Genomic DNA, 21396 nt, shown 5'->3' on the forward strand with positions numbered 1-21396 from the left:
TCAGACGCAGAATGCAATTCGTTATTTTTAAAGTCCAAGGAAAAATTGTATTTCCTTAGAAAGTCCAATTCGAGTATGCAAGAATCAGTGATCTCTGCTACATATGCCGTGTGATGGTAAGCGGCACTTCCAAACGTGATGTTAACATTTACTTTCCCATTGATGTCGATCTTCTCACCGGACACAGTCTGTAGGGTAACGCAGGGCGGCGTCCAGATAAGTTTGCTTTCCAGTTGTTGAGCCAAATCTTTTCGGATGATGGTAACGGTGGCTCCTGTGTCTATCGTCATATTGCAGGGGACTCCGTTAATATGTCCTATTATGAAAAGTCCATTACTGCCGCCTCTCACTGCAGAAATCTGAAGCGCTTTAAACTGGGGCTTTTCATTATCTGGCAACCTCCGCCCCGCGAGATGGCCACTAATTAGTTTCCCTGCTGCTTGTTAGAAGCGGTCTTAACATCCGTACCCTGGGGTATTCTGCAGTTTCGTCGTATGTGTCCTTCAGCACCGCAGTTCCAGCACTTAACGGTCGGTTTCTTATCACCAATATTCCGTCTCAAGTCGTTCAGTTGTCTAGTTAAATCGTCTAGACGAGCGGTGACTTGATCCCCTGGCTCCTGGACTTGAGCAGCTCTGACTGGGTGGCAGTCTCGACGAGTGGCTTGCTGGGCTGCCTCGAATTTCATGGCGTACACTAGAGCGCTTTTTAAATCTTTTACATCCGCCATTCGTAGAGCTTTTTGTATTTCAGTATCCCGGATGCCATCGATGAAATATTGCAGGGACAGGATTTCCCTTGTTTCTGTTGGGCACTCCGAAAAGGCGTGATGTGACAGCGTTTCAACATCCGTGGCAAGCTCCTGAAGTGATTCAGTGGGCTTCTGTTGACGGGATTTTAATTGAAGCCTGCTGTAGTCTTTTAAACATTTCTCGCCAAAGCGCAGCTCCAAAGCGCCGGACAGAGCTTCGAAATCTAACCTTTTGTTTTCGGGAAGAGTCTGAAGGATATCCGCTGCGTCGGCTCTTAAAGAAGCGGCGAGATGACAGGCCTTAGCTTGGGAATCCCATCCATTCGCATCCGCAACGATAGAAAACTGGGTCTTGTACACTTGCCAGGATGTCTTCCCATCATATGTGGATAGCTTCAGAAATGGACGAGCAGGCATCGGTAAGAATTTAAAATCATCATTCTTGCTCCCTGCCGTCGCTACGAATTTCTTTAACGTTTCCATTTCTTTGGCAACTGCAGAAACTCTCTCATCAATTTGTTGTTCAACTTGGTGTTGGACGGCACAAACTCTTCCTTCAATTCGTTCCTCCACAGCCGAAACTCTCCCTTCTATATGTTCTTTTACAGAAGAAACTTATTTTTTCTATTTCTTCTTTCACCGAAGAAACTCTTTCTTCAATTTGATCTTTTACAAAAGAAACTTTTTCTTCAATTTGTCCAACTTTATTTTCAACTGTGTCAATTCTGCCTTCCATAGCTTCAAATTTATTTTCTATTATGCAGGTAATTTCTCTTTTCATTTCTTCTTGACATGCTTCAATCTTTTCTTGACCAGCTTGAACGGCTTTCATTTCTTCCTTAACGGATTCCTGGCCCAATTTCATTTCTTCCTTAACGGATTTGACGGCCCCTTCCATCTTTTCTTGGAAAGCAGCAAATGCAGTCATCATTTGCCTGAATTGTTTTTCCATCGCTCTTGTTATTGGCATTCAAATCCCACTTCTGACACCAAAAATTGTTGCGTGCGTACGGGTTCGTTATGAAATGAATGCACAAGTCCGATGAAAAAAAATGAACAAAAATTTATTATTATCACAACAAAAATGCTTAAATTTTCTGAAATTATCATGCAGTATTACAATATCTCACAGTAGTTTTCTTTTAACTACTCAAATGTCCAATAGAACGTAATTCAAAACAGCTAAAGAACGCTAATCCGCGAATTCGCTACAATCAACAACAGTAGTTTTCTAAACAACAACAAACTAAGCAACTACTACAAACTGAGATGTTTTCCTCCTTTTATAAGATTTTAAAATCACACGCTAGAATTTTCCAGTACTTTCTCGAAATCAAAAAGAGATATTTATTTATTTAATGCACGCGCTCTTGTATTTTCAATTTTCCGGCTTAGCTTTCTTTTAATATTCGTCATGCGCTGCACTGCGCGAGGAATAAAACCATTTAATTTATAATTGAAGTAACATTAGGTTTTTAAATACCAAATTCGTAACAATATTTTGCCGCATGTTTCATGGTCCTAAATTCTGCTACCAAGCACCTCCCTAAGTTCTAAATTTTTGCCGCCCTCTTAATTTTGGGTCCCAGTGCTTTCCCTATATTCTAAAAACTTTATCATCTCTTAAATTTTGTTACTTGGTGCTTCTCTAAATTCTAAAAATTTTGTCTTCCGTAAATTCTGCCACTTGGTGCGGACATACAAGCTCTGGCGCCGATTCTGGGTTTATGTGAATAAAAAATCAGTTTTGGGCCTATGAGTATCATTAACAAAATCTATTTTTAGCATACAAAAAGAAATTTTTGTTAAATGGTTCCTCGTCAACATTTATTGCATTTAACTTAAATCTGTAATCATTGGCAAGCGTAATGTCAACATGTCTTTGTTATTCAATTGCAAATACAAAAACAAATTGTTTATGCATCGCAGCACGAGGTATTGCTCAAGTTATGTTTATAAACATTTGGAGATGAAAGCAAAATGTGATTAATAATGACTTGCCAAGTTGGCGGCAGGGATATAAAGTATTAGTAGTTGTAAAATCAATGTTTCTATGTAGAATGTTTTGGTTTGAGATGTATGCCACGCAGATATGCAGCTACGAAGCCAACTTATTGATCACACGAATTTATGGTAAAAAGTCATTATATCTTCTATAAGGAGGTATTTTATTTAGTGCCAAAGTGATATTAAGAATTGGGATTCTCCATGTTTTCTTACGTAGGAAAAAATCAAATGCACATGTCTAAAGCATAAAAAAAATCCTCCTGTCCCAAATTTTTGTTGGTGGCTTTAAGGTCCGGTTTTAGATCATTCCGAATATTGAATGTCCAGATCTCGGACTTTGTATTGTATATCTTTAAATGTAACTGACTGTAATACTTCCATGACAGCATTTTCAGATATACTGTTAATTAGAATTAGTTTTATCATTATTTATCATTAGTTTTATCATTGAAGCCAATAATACTTCACTGACTCTGCCAATTTATAAAATTTTATACTAAATCTTGTCCTATTTTTGATGAATTAAATTTTTTTTTTGTAAGATATGTGTTCCTTAAAATTCAGTATTTTTTTATTATTTGCAGTGTTTTCTTTCATTGTTTACACATCTTTAAATTTTTGATTAAAAATATTTGTAATAGATTTTATTTTATGTAGTTTATCTGTATTTCCAATAGTGTTATTTGCAAAATGCGAACATCTAGTTATTTACAGAAATCTCTTCAATGGTGAAATTTTTCTTAATGTATTCTTTCATTTATGTGATGGCTTTACCAAATCAGTTCATTTGAATTCTTGATTTCTTAACTTAAGCTGTTAGTATACATGGGGCAAATTATATTTTTATTTCATCGCGATTTACAGAAATCCAAGTTTAGTAGATTTTTTTTTAAGTTGTTGATTAATGTGGTCTTCACAGTTATTATTTTTAAAATTCTTAATCGAATGGTATCATTATAGTGTCTTTCAATCTTTCTTTCTTTCTTTTTTTAGAAATGTAGTTTTCTTAGTGGTCAAAAATTATTTTAAAATAATATTCTTCTCCTTGGTAGGAAAGCTTTAGAGCATGCATTTGCATTATAAAACTAGATAAAGTGTAATAATTTATTACTATCACATTATAAGATGATCATTTTACTCTTTTAATTTTGCATATTAGTTTAATAATGAAATTTCAAAATTTGATAATTTTTCTTTGTTTGGTAAACTTTGAACCAAGATTTCATTGCACTCTTGTAAAAATCTTGTAGGCCAGCATTGCAGTCTTGTAAAAGAGATATGCATCTGAAAGAAAATACATCAAGGTTATATGCAAGTTTTTCAGTTGTAAAATAAATCTTTTCAGTGAAACTACTGCTTATTTTGTAAATTAAGTAGTAGCCTTTTTTGGCTTCCCCCCTTTTTTTACTGTATGTTTTTTAAAAATATATAAAAAAAGCTGTATCATGTGATCATTTCTGCATATTAAAATAGTTACAGGCAAGACAAAAGTGAAAAGTAGCATACCTTTTGCCGCTTCATACATGAAAAGCAAAGCTAAAAGAATGTATAGGCATGGCAAAATCAATTTGGGACATAAGTTTGGCATGGTTGTTAAGGGGTCAAAAATATTTTTTAATATGGATTGCTAAAATTAAATCATTTAAAATTTAGTATAAATTTGCAATAAAATTTATGTGCATCGAGTACTTTTGCATAGAATTTGCTCAACTAGGTGTTGAGTAGTGTATGACAGTTAAGATCATTGAATTGTTAGACTTTTTAAATATTAAAAAAATTAATCTGAATTCAGCTTTTGTGAAAGTCTGTAAAATATTTTGAATTTCTTATGCATCAATTTTAATGCTTAATATTTTTATTTTGTATTTCATTTTAATATTTTATGCTGTTATAATTCAGTTTAAAGTATGTTTTGATAGTAAAATTCTATGCATAAAATATTTCTTTTCCTCCCCTCAGCATTTTAATCCAGTGACTGATGCAGTTATGTTTGCTACTGATCTGCGATATCGGCGTTTAGGTTTCACAATTGATGACCTTGGTTGCTGTAGAATTATATCTCATGCAATTTGGGGCACACATGTATTTGTTGGAGCTATATTTACAAATGCATCTTTAGAAAGTAGTGAAATACAGGAAATTGTGGCTGTTCATAAACCAGTACATAGTCCCTCTAAAAATTAACTCAGTTTTTTGAGTTATAAAATTGTTATTAAGTTATATTAAAAACCATATGTATTTTGATGTAAAACTTGTGTCTTTCTTTGAATTTGAAACAACTTGTGTATTTACTGGTTTTAAGGTATCAGATATCTGTCAAAAATGATACAATTTTAAATGCATGACTTTCCATCAATTTACAAAATGTATACATAAACATTTTCTTCAGTAAAGTGATGTGATGTTTGTATAGTAATTTAATATATATTAGTCAGTCATTAGCATAAACACATTGTAAACATTTATATTGTATTGTAATACATTTGAAAAAGATCTGTGATCTTTTTCCTCTTCATAAATAAGTATTGTGAATAAAATATTAATAGTAAAATTATCAACCTAAATGTACAGATTTTGTAGTCGAGACTCTTTGCATTTTGTATAAGTCATTAAATTTTATATTTATGTATCTTACTGTATATGTTGAAGCAGCAAATGGGTTCGCTGCATGGGCATTTTTGTTGTTTTCCCCATCAGTTAGCTCCTCCTAGAAAGTTAATGGAGAGAAGGTAGATAGCCCTAGTGTGCCTTGTCACCATCAATATAAATGTTTCAAACCAAACCAGCTAAGGCATCACAGAGCAGAGCAGGAATTCTCACTAAAGATCCCATAAATTGCTATCTAGCTAAATTCAGATTTTTCACTAGTAGGACTCTGTAGTTAGCAAACTAATTAAATTAATTTTTACTAATTCATTATCCCATGCTTGACCCACAAAGCAAATGGATTTACAAGTTAACTAGATCAAAAGACATTACAAAAAATGTAACACTGTTGACTATTCAGTGATTTTACTATAGCTATTTTTAAACACTATTTATGTTTTTTTTTTTTTTTTTTACTTAAATCTTCTAGTCCCTCATCATCCTAGATTAAAACTTTTTCTAATACTTCTTGCAGCATATGCATTCTTGCACAGCATAAGAGCTAAGTACAGTGTACTTTTTGATTATCTGGGATTATGCTCGGGAAACAGGTCATGGATAGTGCAAACTATCAATTCTCATGAATATTATAAGTGTTTATTTCTTAAAAAAATCAGCAATTACTTTTTTTGAGAATGTTTAAATATTTTTTGAATTTTACTGTGTATTTTTCAAAGTGCTATTTTATCATTCCAGTTTTTAATCTTTAAAATATTAAGATCTTTTTGATACAATCAATCCATCTTGGGGGGTCTACCCCCGAGGTTTATTACCCATGAACTTTGCCAGAAAGATTTTCTTAGAGCAACGATCTTCATTTGTTCTAGCCAAATGGCCAGCTTATTTAAGTCTCTGTAATTTGACAAATTTTACAATATCAGGTTGTTTGTAAATTTTATAGTGTTCTTAATTAGATCTTCTCTCTATGATCCATTCATTTGGACCCCCACCAAGAATGCAACGTAAGATCTTTCGCTCAAAAATTCCCAGAGCTTCCTCATCACTTGAAGTCAATGCGCAAGTCTGTGATGCATAAGTCAATACAGATCTTTTTTTGTAAAAAAGCAATTTAGTTCTTAATTTAAGAAAACTTGATTTTAAATAACAATTTACAATGTCAGCGAAATGAAAAATTTAGTCTTTGTATGCTTGCATGCTGCGACACACGACTAGGCTAAGGTTAAACATAATACAGGGTTCGTATGGTCCTTAAGAGTCCTTAAAAGTCCTTGAGTTTTTTGGAATTGATTTTTGGTCCTTAAAAGTCCTTAATTTCGGCCAAAATTGGCAGAAGGTCCTTAATTTTAATAATGTGAAATTTCTGTCTGTTTTTACGACTGCCATTCTAAGTGTGAATTAGCATTTTGCAGCAATATTTTTGGCGATTCACTGACAAATATGTTTATTTTTTGAATGGGTTCATGGATTATAATTTGTTCCTATTTGTAATATAACTGGTGGGATACTCGAGTTTCTGAGCAAGAAGTGAAACATAAGAATTTTGAAATTATTTCATTTTTTGTAATGAAAAGCTCTCAAACAACTTTCCGCTTTTGTGGATGTGAATTCTTTTATTAAATTTTTCTAAATTTGGTGACTTATCGATATTTTGGCGATTTTAAGATCGGTTTCTGTGGAAAATTTTTAATTCCGAACTCTGGGAAATTTTTGGCGACTTTTTTAGAACATTGTAACACTGATAAATTTTATTAAAAGAATGGCAATGTATTGGAATTATATTTAAGAAATAACATTAAAATAAAGCATTTTTATTTTTCACTGTCATATTATAAAGTTCCATTTTGGCCACATATTATGTAATGTTTTGAATCTGAATTGTGTTATAAAGCACAATTTACGAAACAGTTTTTAGCAAAATAGCTGTGTAATTAATTATAAACGTCTTTTTAATTTTTTCATGGTAAGAGTTTTCCCCCATTTCTCAGAATGTGCATCAGTTTTCTTTTTCTCTACTTTTCACAAGACTCAAGCATGGAAAATATCAAAAATGCTTCTAATCTTATCATATGGACAGGCATTTTAGAAAGAAATTTTGTTATTAATAAAGAAATTGGAAACTGGCAATTCAAAAGATTCATCTAATATATCTTAATGCATCATACACAGGGCTGGCGCTAGGCATTTTGACACCTAATGCAGTCTCTGTGGATCCTAAATTCTGCTGCTTGGTGCGTTTCTAAATTCTGCTTCCAATGCCTGATCTAAATTCTAAAAGTTTTGCCATTTCTAGATTTTGTTGCTCGGTGTGTTACTAAATTCTAAAAATGATGCCTCACCAGCTCTGACCGGACCTTACCATATGTATTTCATATAATGAAAGGGAAACGTGTTGAAGAAATGAACTAAATATATAAAGAGAAAGAAAGTTATTCTTCAGAGATATGTAGTTATTATTATGTAAATTACCCAGTTGTTAACAATTTCAGCCTTTACTATAATTTCCCATTCTTATTTCCTCACCAGAATGCTAATCACTAAGACAGTTTTTAAACTGAGGTTTTTGAGTGTAAGACAAGAGTGTGTTTCTTTCTGACCTCTGCTTGCTCCCTGTATTAGTTCCTATCAGCTCTGATAATTTCCATTGCCGCTGCTGACATTTGAGTTTATTATGACGATATATGAGTTATTGAACCAGATTAAATTGAAATTAAATTGAACACTTGTCTTTGACCACTAGTCCATATTTTTAGTGTGAATTTGACTCTTCTTGTTTAATTACATCACCACGAGCTGTAATTGATTTTGTTAGCATAAGAACATGCCTTTATGTTCTAAGTTCTTTTTAAATAAGAAGCTTATTTAAACCTCTGATTTATAGTTACTTTTAGACGTAGCCATAATTTGTTTCACGTCTGTCGGGGAGAGTGAACTATTTAACTTCTACCACATGAGGTAAACCCTCATAGGTAGTACATTGTGGAGAGGTTGACAGTTAGGAGATAAAACAGGCAGAAACTAATGAGAACATTGTTTTGCGTATTGAGACAAATTTCTTGAAAAATTGAGACAAATTTAGAAAAGATGCTTAAGGAGAAGGAAATCGATATAAATTAGCCAAAATGTCTGAGCAGGGCTTCAAATTAAAAAGACGCATAATTATTTTGTTTTGTTGCTATAAAATATAAATGTTTAATGTGTAATTATCCTAACATTGTTTAAAATTCAATGTCGTAAATTGCATGTATTTTAAACTGTGAAATTTTATTAGATTATGATATTAATAGGGTTTTTTTTAACAAATATTATTAAAAAATAAATTTAATTTGATAGTGTCCATGTAAATCCATATGACTAAGGTTATCTAGTACCTAATTTAATTACTTATAACTAAGTTAGCCTTAAAAATTATGTTTGCTTATTAAAGTTAGTTATTGCCTTTCTTTAACCTTTACAGTGATCACAAGGTAAAACACAAAAATGTAAAAATTCATGTAAAACTTATTCTTCACATCTAGTGAAACTTAAAATAATAAAAAACAGCTTATCACCTCTAGTGCTTTAGTGGCTTAATAGAACCTTAAAGTATATTAACTGAGTTACAATCCCTGGAACTCTACATGAAGCTACGGCACTAACTGCGTCAGAGCTCAGCTAACTTTTAAAACTTACTAACTGTGCCTACATCAGGCCTTTCAGGTTTGTTCTGATTAGCAGGTCTCTCTCTAGGCCAGCAGGAGCGGTGACAACAGCCAGTCTTTTGTTATGAACCATGCTGATTATGATTTTAATGCTCATTTTAACATATGCTGCGTGACATAAAACCAACTTACTATTAACTAAACCCCTAGATTGAGCAAGTATGTGACAAAATGAGACATTAAAAATAAAAAAGCTGTTAGTAAAACGTAACTAAAATGTCAAAATATGTCTAGTTATTTATAAGTGTAAAATATTTAATGATACTTGATAAATTTGATAATATTTATTTTATTCTCAAACGCATTAATAATTATGTTAATTAAGCTATGTTTAAAAATAATGCATCCTACTTACGAATCTCTTTTATTTTTAGGAGGCTATTAAAAAGTGAAGTTAAGGCATAGCTATAATATTTTTAATTGAATTTATTCAGTTCCCATTTGCTCACAGGTCCTTAATTTTTTTTATTAATGGTCCTTAAAAGTCCTTAAAAGTACTTAATTTCTGTGTGCAGAAATGTATACGAACTCTGTAATAATTGTTAGAACTTTTATATCCAACTCCCCGAATCAATAAGTGCTTTTACTTTCCTTGAGTAGCTAGTTAATAAGCTGGATGTATAGAGCTATAGAACTAATATTTCTAAACAGATGGAGACAAATTAACCTATGGCTCGTAACATGTTATTTGCACTTGTCATTTAGATCTATGTCACATCAATCCAAATCATTTTAAATTTTGCAAAACATTTCTGTGTTCTTTTCATATGAAAAAAGAGTAAAAAAAAAAAATATAATTTTGAATTTTAATTAAGATTATACTACAAACTATGTCATAACAAAAGGCAAAAGAAAAGTGATGGATGAAGGACATAGATTTCAAGATAAATTTTAAATTATGTACTTTTGTGGTGGTTGTGTGCAATAAAATTGTTTAAAAAAGAAAAAAAAAAGGGGGGGGGGAAGAGTTACCTTTTTAAAAGCTGGCTCACAACAACGAAAATGATTTTAAAGAAGAAAATAAATCCAGTTCACAGTAGTTTTGGCTGTCTTGGACATCATTTAAAAAATATCAAAACCATTTAGTGATAGTGAATTTGTTAAAGACTGTTTGATTAAATCAGCAGAACTTCTGTATTCTGACAAACAGCAATTATTTAAAAATAGTTTGTCAGCCAATAAAGTAACGGAACATATTAACAAAATCACTTGTGATTTACAACTTCAGTTAAATGAAAATATATATATATATACACTGACTACCAATAAGTATTTGGACACCTATGCAAATGACGATATCTGCGGTCCTAAGGTACGTCACGGACTCCGCCGGTGTATATCATGTAGGAAACAGCATCGGCTTTAGTCACATGCAAGATGCCTCACAGTTCGTAGCTCTCTGATTTCGAGAAAGGTATAATTATCGGGTATCACAAATGTGGCCGATCCTTTAGGGACATATCTAGCGATCTGAAGTACCTAAAATCGACAGTGGCCTATGTGAAAGGTGAGCTTTGATTGTCAGAATGTGCCTCGAGTCAGCAGACCAACGAAACTGGGAGATAGAGACCGTCCAGTGCTGTCCAGAGAAATTTGGAAGAACCGCACCCAACTGAAGGCCCTCATCCAGGAGGAGTTTCAACAGGCATCCGGGAGTATTGTTTCAATGAATATCATCCGTAAGGAAGCATATCTGCTTGGTATTCATGGTCGTGCTGCTGCCCATAAGCCTTTGATCACAAAGTCCAACCGCGCTGCTCAGTTAATGTGGTGCAAAGCACATTGAAATTGGACCGCAGGTCAGTGAAAATGGGTTCTTTGGAGTGACGAATCAAGGTTCACGCTTATCGTTCGGATGGCAGGGTCTGGGTCTGGTGTCTACCTGGAGAACGTCTCCTGCCAGAATGCATTGTGCCAACAGTCAAGTTCGGCAGAGGTGGAATTATGGTCTGGGGGTGTTTCTCCAGGTATGGGCTGTCACCCTTTGTCCCCATTTATGGTAAGCTCAACTCCGATGCCTACTGCACTATTTTGGATGACAATGTGCTTCCTACGTTGTGGCAGTTTTACGGGTCAGACCCCTGTTACTTTCAAGACGAGAATGCCAGGTGTCATGTTTCGACATTAACCAAGGCTTGGTATGGCTCATCGAATGGACTGGCCTGCCCAGAGTCCAGACCTGAACCCTATCGAGAACCTCTGGGACTAGTTGCATCGCCGAATTCAGGGGTGCACTATCCATGCAAAATCGGTGAAGGAACTTCTATGTCTTCTCCAAGCCGAGTGGAAGAAAATACCATTAGCTGTCATACAAAGACTTGTGGAAAGTATGTCCCGGAGGGTCCACGCTGTAATTATCTCTCGTGGATGCTCTACCAACTATTGATTTTGAATAAAGTTAGTTTTTCTTTTCTATCACAGGTGTCCAAATACTTATTGGTAGTCAAGTGTATATATAGGTTTTACAGGCAGCTTTCTCAATAGGAGTTAATGAGAGTACTGACATTACAGATATAGCACAGCTTGCCATTTTCATGCGAGATGCTACTGATGAATTTGAAGTAATTATTTCCAATAATTTCTATGAAATGAAAAACTTGCATAGAATATTTTTTCTGAAATAAAAACTATGATAGATGGTTATAAATTAAGCATATAAAATGGTTGGATTTTTAAATGATAGTATTTTATATTCTCAATAAAGAGCTTTATATTTTAATAGCCGGCCATTTAAAAATTCTCTATAAAGCGCTACACGGAAAGGATAAACTTATCACTGATAAGTATGCTTCAGTTACAGCTTTTAAAATTAAATCGTAAATATGAGAAACGCAACTGAAATCAAAGAAATTCACACATCTTCTATGTCTTAAATTTTCCCCTATTATTGCAAATAAAAAATCTCAAGAATATGCAAGAAAAATATGATTATTACAAGAAGATTGTAATAATCTTATTTTTCTTGCATATTCTTGATTGAAGGCAGATTTAAGGAATTAGTCAAATTTTAAATTGCTATTATTACCATTAAAAGTGAATGAAAATAGTGTATCAGACAACCTACAACTGCAACTAATTTACAATGTGATATAAATCTTATTCAAAGATCGGAAGATCCAAATTTGATTAAATTTTACTCGAACTTGTCAAAAGATAAATATCCTCAGTTGTGAATTTTTGCAATAATAATAATCCTTTTTTTTGGAAATGCATTTCTATGTGAAAAGAAATTTTTTATTTATTTATTTATTTTTTTTTCCCCCTCTGTTGAAAATTAACAAGTCTAACAAAAGGGCATGATTGACCAATGAGCACCTACAATTCATGCTAAAGATAGTTTCCAGTAATTTTTCTCCAAGGTTACAAAGTTATCAAATGCAAAATGCCATTAAATGTCAAGCTGTATTAAAAAATAGACGAAATGCATAACTATTTATATACAATCCTTTGTATTTTTTTCTGGATGTGGTGATAAAAATTTAATACATTAAGGAAAGAGAATAGATTATCATTATTTGTTCTCAAGTTTCATCCGCTGAGGAAGCTTTTGTGATTTTTTATATTAAAAGTAAGTTATTGTGTAGTTAATTCAATATATTTGAATTATTTGAAATAAATACCAGTCCAAAAATTTAATATTTATCTGCTAGTTCATTTGAATTACAAAATGCATTCAATGGAAGTTTGTTACAGATAGAAAATAAGCATAATAAATATGAAATTTCCTTTGCATCATTATTATTATTGTAGTGCATGAAATTTGAAATTAAGTTAAAATCTAGTTAGTTGTTTGAAATTTTGTTAAAAAAGTCTGTCCTTCTGCTTTTATGTTATGTTTGCGGCCTGCAAACTGCTTTAGGTTGTGCGTAAGGCCTGCATGCAATTTGCGTTTAAGATTACTGCAATTCTCTATGAATTATTCAAATGATATTTCATATTAACGGTGAATTACATTAACTTGGCAGAAGGCGCACACCCAACACTGACGTTGGAGATTCTGTGGTGTGACTAGGAAAATGTGTTATATATTTTATAGAAACCATTTGATTATAAACAATAATTGCAGTATTTCATTTCGAAACTATACTTCTTTACTTAAAAGAACTTATTTCAATATTTAAGAAAAAATTCCATTCAAAATAAGTATATAACTAATCAGGAGTCTGAAGCTAACATACACTTCTGGCAAACATAGGAAGAATGAATTTTACATAAAAATTATCATATATTTTGCAAGAAATTGTAGTTTTATTGTCTTTGGATCTTAGATACATAGCACGTCGGCCTTTGTCGAGTTTTGGTTTCTTTGATGAGCGTTCTTCTGATACACAAGAAGTCGCATTATCCATGCTTTCATGAAGCACTTTAGGAAGCATTGACATAATTTTTGTTATCTCTATGTGAGGCGCTGTATAAGAGATATAGCCAAATTTTTTAGGAATTTTCTACTATTTTGATATTGTAAGGGAGGGGTCTTTGTTGAGAATAAAGCAACTCTGGTATTTATTCCAGTGACGTTCAACACGACGTAAAAGACGACCATCGGCCATCTGTTGGTTTTTCGAGCTGTTGAATATAATGATAACATTTCATCAACTTTATCTACACCACCTATTGTTGCATTATGAAAGTAAATTATTTCTGGTTTCTTCATATCATCACTTTCATCAATGGCATCATCGCAGTGCATTGTAGATAACAAAACTACACATTTTGATTTTTTAGCACATACAATACTATTGTCGCGTTCTTTTTAGAACCCAAATATAGAAGAATAACCGTTCCTAGTTTTTGTTTGGACGAACTTGGTGGGAATTTCAGCCTTGTTTCTGTTCAGGGTTCCTACAATAGTTAACTTCTTTGATAAAAGTTCTTTTGCTAGAGGATAACTCGTATACCAATAATCCATTGTTACATTTCTGCCCAAACAAAGGGGTGCACAGGCATTTTGCAATTTCAAATGGTGAATTTTTAAATCTAAAGGGACCTTCCGACTGTTGTCCTGTGTATATCTCCACGTTATAACTGCAGAAAGTTCTTAAATCTACTAAGGCAAATATTTTGATTCCATACTTCGATGGTTTGCTGGGTATATATTGACGAAAGGAACACCGCCCTTGAAATTTCTCTAATTTTTCTTTGATAGTAAATATTTACCAATGAGGTATATCTTTTGGCAATTTTCATTCAAAACGGTAAAAAATTCTCTCACAGCCGCCAGTTTGTCCAATTTTTTTCCGAGCTTCACGATTTGTCACATTGTCTAACCATAGACACCTGAGAAGAAAATTAAATCATTGTGTTCCGTAAAATTTCAATGCCTGATCCACCAGTAGCTCACAAATCTTGCATATTTTTATGTGACGATTTATGCAAGCCGTACAGACGTAAAAGCCCAAAAAGTGCTCTAATTTTCATATCATTTGTCGTTTTGGCATCCTGATCTCTGGTGTAATTTACCGATATTTTTTCAATATAAATATTTATACATTCTACAATGAATCGTATTATTTTAGCATTGAAAAACAATTCCTAACTTTTGAGAGGCTCCGTTATATTGCGTGCAGTTCCTTTTAATCGTGGTAAATGAGTTATTATAATTTGAGAACACTTTTTCACTTTTTGATTTGGTTTTCCTTTCTGCCAAACTCTTATTTTTGCTTATAAAAATACTTTTTACTAAATCAGGATTTCCGTCGTCTTCATCATTCTGCTCAAATTCACTTTCACTGTCAAATTCTGCTCAAATAATAGTAATGATGCAAAGAAAACTTCAAAATAAATTTGAATTTTTCCTTTGCATCATTATTATTATTTTAGTGCATGAAATTTTAAATTAAGTTAAAATCTAGTTAGATGTTTGAAATTTTGTTAAAAAAAGTCTATCCTTCTGCTTTTATGTTATGCTTGCAGCCTGCAAACTGCTTTAGGTTGTGCATAAGGCCTGCATGCAATTTGCGTTTAAGATTACTGCAATTCTCTATGAATTATTAGAATGATATTTCATATTAACGGTGAATTACATTAACTTGGCAGAAGGCGCGCACCCAACACTGACGTTGGAGATCCTGTGGTGTGACTAGGAAAATGTGTTATATATTTTATAGAAACTATTTCATTATAAACAATAATTGCAGATTCATTTTCACTGAGAACTGTATATTTCTTCAAAAGATTCATTTTCACTATCTTGATCAATTTCTCCTTCAGAAGACTCAACTTCATCTAATAGAGTTCTCAAACGTTTCATCTCTTTTTCATATTCGGTAAATTTACTTTTGGAAACCATTATCTATCAAATAATCCAACAGAACAACAATGGCAACACTCGAGAGCACGAAGCTTAACTGCTACTAATGAAAAATTTCTAAGCATTAACGGTTGCACGGGGTGACTGAGTCACCCCATTTCTTCATGGATTCCAAGAAACAATTGCTTCTCTCGCAGAAAAGAAAAACAAGCAAGAATAACAATACACATTCCAAGTCGAGTGTCAAACAGGAGGATACTAGAAAGATGATTCATTAAAATGAAATATTTCCAATTGCTTCTCTCGCAGAAAAGAAAAACAAGCAAGAATAACAATACACATTCCAAGTCGAGTGTCAAACAGGAGGATACTAGAAAGATGATTCATTAAAATGAAATATTTCCGGTTACGATTGTTGATTTTTGACGCATGGGGCGACATTGTGCCCCGTGCGACTTCTCCCGGGTTAAATGTCAATAATTGGAAAGGAGTTAAATTTCTCTTCTATATTGTTAATGCATTATATTTTATTGTGTAAACTGATGTTAAATGCAAATTTGAATATTGATATAGAAAATTGTAGTATTAATTTTGAATAGTTAGGAAGTGTTAATATGTGTAAGTGGCTAAGAAGAAATTTAGAACTTGGTTGAAATACAAAAATGACATTTATTGAGAGCTAAGCATGAGAAACTAGTGCAGTTAGCTGAGGATTTTGGTCTTGAGCCGATCCAGGAATGAGAAAAGCACAATTAAGTGATATAATTCTAAAAAAAAAAAGTTAAATTTATGAGGAAGAAAAAAAAAATGGCCATTCTTGACCGTTATCAGGAGGAAAAGAGGGATGAAATCAAACAGAGAGAGAAAAAGGAAAGTTTGAACTAGAGATGTTTAGAATTATAACTGTGAATAGCATCAGGAAATCCACTCCCAATATTTCAGATATTCTGTTTCAGTGGAACATGTTTGAAATGAAAAGCCTGATACCAAAATTTGATGTCGAGGCAAATAGTATTAGCTTATATTTAGTCCTTTTTAAATGCTAAGCTGAATCCATGGCTTTTTCAGAAATTGAATGGTCTATCCAGCTTATGGCTATTTTGCCAGTGAAGGTAAGACAGTTAATAATTTGTGAAACAATGATAAAAACAGGAGCGTATACTGAAATCAAATTTGTTTTGCCGCATCGTTACTGGTTAGGCCGAAAATCCTTTATGCAAAAATATGTCCATCATACAGAGCTGAACAAACTCAATTGCTTAAAATCAATTAAGCATTGATTAAGACACAGTTTCTGTAGAAGAAACATACTTTTAATGTTGCAACTTTATACTAGGAGAAATTTTAATTGTTCGAGAAAGACAATTCAAAGGATATTCACTATGAAAAAGGACAAAATCTCGTGTACAAGCACAAAGCACATGAAAGGCTTTATTCAGCCTTTATTTTCGCAACTATTGGTCATAGACATATAATTCCAATGATTAAAGGTTTGAAATGACGCATATTTGTGTCATTTGAAACCTTCTTGTTGCGTCATATTTTGGAATTAAAATTTAAGAAATCAATTCTGTAAAAAGTAAGAAATTTTTGCGTTTTCATACTGGGTATATATTTACTGAAATTTTATGCTCATTATAATAAATAGAATGCGATATGTTTGATTTCTGTAACACAAAAGTTGACGGAGGTAATTAAAATTTTTAATTATTATGAATTTTACGTGGTCAGAAAATCGAATTTATTGCTCTCTTTTTTGGTTAGTTAAAAAATAAGTTAAGATAAATACGGATTGTTTTTATTTCCGTTTAAGGCCATTTAATGATATTCTTTTGTGATTTACTAATATATAACATTCTTTAACTCCTAATTTTGTTACATGTAATATGGGTAAATCATTTTTAAGTAAGTAATTTACAAGTTTTCAGATATTTGACAAAAATACTTTATGCATGAGATGTTTTTCATTTTTAATCAATGCAAGTAATATCACCAGTTGTCTGAGTTCCAGTACTGAAGCCCACTATTATATCTTAGAACACGAATTCTGCTTGAAGATTTTTTTTCGCCAAAGAAGTAAAAGGAATGGATGTTAAAATGCATCCTCAGTATTCTGTGTCAGGGTTTCTAAACTTCTGTATATAAATGATGGATATTTTTTAATAAAATTTGGCTCTATCTGCCTACTGATATTTTGACATTGTAATTTGGGTCTTGTATATTAGTAACTTACAAGGAGGGAGGGAGTATTAAAGCAACATATTTTATTAATAATATTTATTAATCAATTATAATTAATTATTTAATAAGAGTAGACATAAAAATACATATTGTTGTTTTATCATTATGGATGCGTCTGCTTGTTTCCAGCTAATAATAATACTGTTTATAATCTGATATGCATGCAGACACAGATCTTCAGCATAGAAATCAGTAAGTAGGGATTGATGAACTTTTAACTATGAAAGTTTATAAGTATGTAGATCCAAAATTAGTGTAGATAGATATATTCCTGCAATTAGTGATATTTGGATACTTTTCTCGATTAACCCTTTGGGACCCAGTTTTTATATGCGTTGGGATCTATTTGTCCCTATGGGATCGAAAGGATTAAAGTATTTCCATAAGTACTCTTCAAGTCTCAGTTAGCAGAGCTATAATTTCATTTTTTTCAGTATAAACATGTCAGAATTTTTGCGGCAGTATGTTTTACATTTAAATCTTTTTTAAAAGGAAAAGACATATAGTGCAAAATAACTTTTTCAAAATCATGAAATTTGATCTGAAAGTCTTCAATCACCATTTTAATTTTTGCAGTGTATTTTTCAATGTAACATTTACATTCTGATGTTTTTGTAGGTGATCGGACATATTTGGAAAATGACTCATTGTTTTATTGAAGATATTCAATTAGCAAAATTAATTTTTGTTTTGTATGTTGCTGACCATTGTGGGCAAATTCCAAATTAAAAACCAGTTTTGGTGTAAGATCTGTGAGAGATATGAAATCTCTGAGCCAGATTTCATCATTTAAATTTGCACTTTCTTGACCTTGCTCTTAGAGATAATTTTTTTATCTCTAAATGATATTGTTGCAGAAATTTACATCTAACTTAACCACCTTACGTTCGCGTATAATTATTTCAGTTTCTATAAAAATTATGAATATGTAATTAAGGCATAATTGTAACTGATAAGCACATTTACCATGTCGATCAGCCGCTTCATGTAGATCTAAATTTAGTAATTAGTGCGTTAACGATCTCTATAATTTTAGTATTTTATGTGTGATACGCATTGTTCTACTTTACAATATAAAGACGAAAATCTACAGCTATTCAATATTTTTTAAAAGATGCAGTTATAGTTACATTTTATATAATAGGATATGGATTATTTGAAATATCGAGTATTTTAACCCCTTGACCTACATGATATCTGTCAATTGCGCAAGCTATAGTAAACAAAAAAGTCGGTTACATGCCGTGCAATTCAACTGTTCAGCCGTGCACTGGCGAACTGGCGCAAAATGTATACTTTTCATGACATATATATTTCAGTGTTACGAAAGGAATTGTGAAATAATAAACCATGTTTAGGTACAAATAGTAATTTTAAGACATCTAGGGTGTAATCATAATCAGTTGACAAAAATAACTGCATGATGGGTGTAGTTAAGTTTACAAGTATGCTGCAACCCTCCTGGCCGATAATAATCGGCCTCATGGTTAACGCAGCACACCCGACGCAGACAAACAAAAATACAGTTAAAAGATAAAAACAAAAGATTAAAATGCAGATTAACACAGATTGTGTATCTTTAAAAATACACTCACACAATACAAAATAAGGAAAATCATAAGCATAATCGGTTAGAAAACAAAAAATAGTAAGACGACACATAACTCACTCACCCAACATATAAACTCGTAAACAAAAGAGAAGCTAAAATATTTCATTCATGATCCTCATAATTTCTGTTGCGTAGCTGTTCAAAAATTTTCTTTTTTCAATTACATTCTGTTCATTTATTTTTCCAAATCTCGTCCTCACACTCTCGGTCAGTTTACATTCTTCCATAAAATAAGCTGCATTTCCGTACTTCCCACAAGCCAAGCATTGATCATTGCTCTGGAGATTAAAACGTTTTAAAAAGGCCGGGAATATACCATGATCCGTGATAACTTGAATAGTATCTATATTATTAAATAGATCCATTTTTCTTTTTATGGTCAAAATTTAAGTAACTTTTATTTTTATTTGAACCATTCCATTCTCGAGCCCATTTCTTAGTTATACAATACAAAGTCTCTAATCCGGACGTCCATTATCCGGAACGATCTATAATCCGGACCTCAAAGCCACAAACTTACGCATGCGCATAAAGCCAGTAAAGCGTCTACCCATGCGCGCTTCCGACAGTGAAGAAAGTAACAGAGAACGCTATTGAAAACGAAAAAATTTGTATTGACAAGTTAGTCGGAATTCTCGACACAACAATTACAGGACTTGAACAGGGGAACTTTGTAACTGAACAAGAAATTATGTCTGTTTATAGAATTAAAGAGAAAGTATTATCACAAAAAACGAAGCAACTTAAACAACGTACATTGATAGAAAGCTTAAGAAATATAAAAATATAAAGAAATATAAAAGCTTAATATTTATCTGTTTACTTTAGTAAACAGATAAATATTAAGCTTTTATCTTTGTAAATTTTGATACCCTTTAGATCATAATTGCTCTTTATTTCATAAATTACGGTTTCATATTTTTAAATGTATAATTTCTGCATGCCATCTTACCAGATTTAAATTGATGATCTATAATCCGGAAAAACCCTTAATCCAGAATCGCCGAAGTCCCAACGAGTCCGGATTACGGACTTTGTACTGTATTTGCTTTCATTTTTCTCAAGGTAATTCTTCTGGAATTATTAATATCGTCATAAATATCACCCTCTCTCATGGCTGCCTCTTTAGCTAGCATATCCTTAGAGAGGCACTCTTACCTAAGAAAGAAAGCCCTTGTTTGCTTTGTCATATTGAAGTTAATCTAACCTTACCTTTCAAAAAAGGAGCGTAGCTTCAAAAGTATTACTACGATTTGATAACAGGAATGCAGCCTTTGTAAACATATTGTTACTGATTTTGTATTTATTTAGCTATTTTTAGTAGAATTTGTAAATAAAATTGTTTTATATTCCCGCGCAATGCAGCACGAGACTTATCTGAAGAGAAAAATAAGCTGGAAAAGTTAAACTACAGGAGCACGTGGCATTTAAATAGATATCTCACAATTGTACTCTTTTGCTATCCGGAAAAATCGAGAAAATACCAGAATATTCTCGTGCAGAATTAAAAAGCTTATAAAAGCCGGAAAAAAAAAAAAAAAAAAAAAAAAAAAAAAGATTTCAATTCAGTTCTTTATTAGTTGTTTACTTAGTTCTTGTTGATTGTAGCGAATTCGTGGTGAGATCGGATTAGCTTTCTCCGTGTTTGTTTTGAATTGAATTCTATTTTAGCATTTCAAAATATAACTACTGTGAGATATTGCGATATTGTACGAATATCTCTGAGGAAATTTCAGCATGTTATATTATTTCTTGTTTAGTTACAAGGTAGGATTATATTTATTTGTACTAATAGTTATTTTAATTTTTGAACCCTTTTCTGAATTCACTTATTTTCCCTTGCATTTCATGGCGAAAATGCAAATTAAGTAGGTGAACGAGAATATTTAAACTGTTGAAACGAAAAGGTTAGATACAGCGTGATTTCGCTAGTGAAGCGCATGTTTGCTATTTTGTTCTTTGGCTGTTAATTATTGTAGGAGCTGCCAGTTCTGGCCGTCTAATTCGTTTATCCCCGGTGTAGGTTTCTGAGTCAACCTGCTAGGTTTAAAGTTGAATTGTGCAGTCTAGCACTACTCTAATCTTTAAATTTATTGTTAATTACCTTTAAGTTTCTCCCCGTAAATAATCGGTGCTGTTGTATGCACAGAAGTCCGTGCCTCTCTGGTAAAGAGTTGTGATTAATAAAAGGGTCTTTTACATCATTTTTCTGCTGTGTTCACATCTGGCG

At 32.5% G+C, this 21396-nt stretch overlaps 2 protein-coding genes across 2 annotated transcripts in view; one reads left to right on the forward strand and one right to left on the reverse strand.

Annotated features, from left to right (window-relative positions):
- LOC118185917 (cobalamin trafficking protein CblD) overlaps positions 1–5009 on the forward strand; it is a 59546-nt gene extending 54537 nt beyond the window's left edge. Inside the window, exon 8 of the mRNA XM_085810770.1 lies at positions 4718–5009. Coding sequence (XP_085666896.1) covers positions 4718–4942 — 225 coding nt within the window. The 3' untranslated portion in view covers positions 4943–5009. The remainder of the gene's footprint in view (positions 1–4717) is intronic.
- Positions 3369–21396, reverse strand: part of LOC146998471 (uncharacterized) — a 51088-nt gene continuing 33060 nt past the window's right edge. The window contains exon 2 of the mRNA XM_085810771.1: positions 3369–4042. Within this exon, the coding sequence (XP_085666897.1) occupies positions 3914–4042 (129 nt within the window). The 3' untranslated portion in view covers positions 3369–3913. The remainder of the gene's footprint in view (positions 4043–21396) is intronic.

The sequence above is a fragment of the Stegodyphus dumicola genome, chromosome 2 (assembly GCF_044657685.1).
Source record: "Stegodyphus dumicola isolate Sdum_Otavi_A_Nest chromosome 2, ASM4465768v1".
NCBI classification, from domain to species: Eukaryota; Metazoa; Arthropoda; class Arachnida; order Araneae; family Eresidae; genus Stegodyphus; species Stegodyphus dumicola.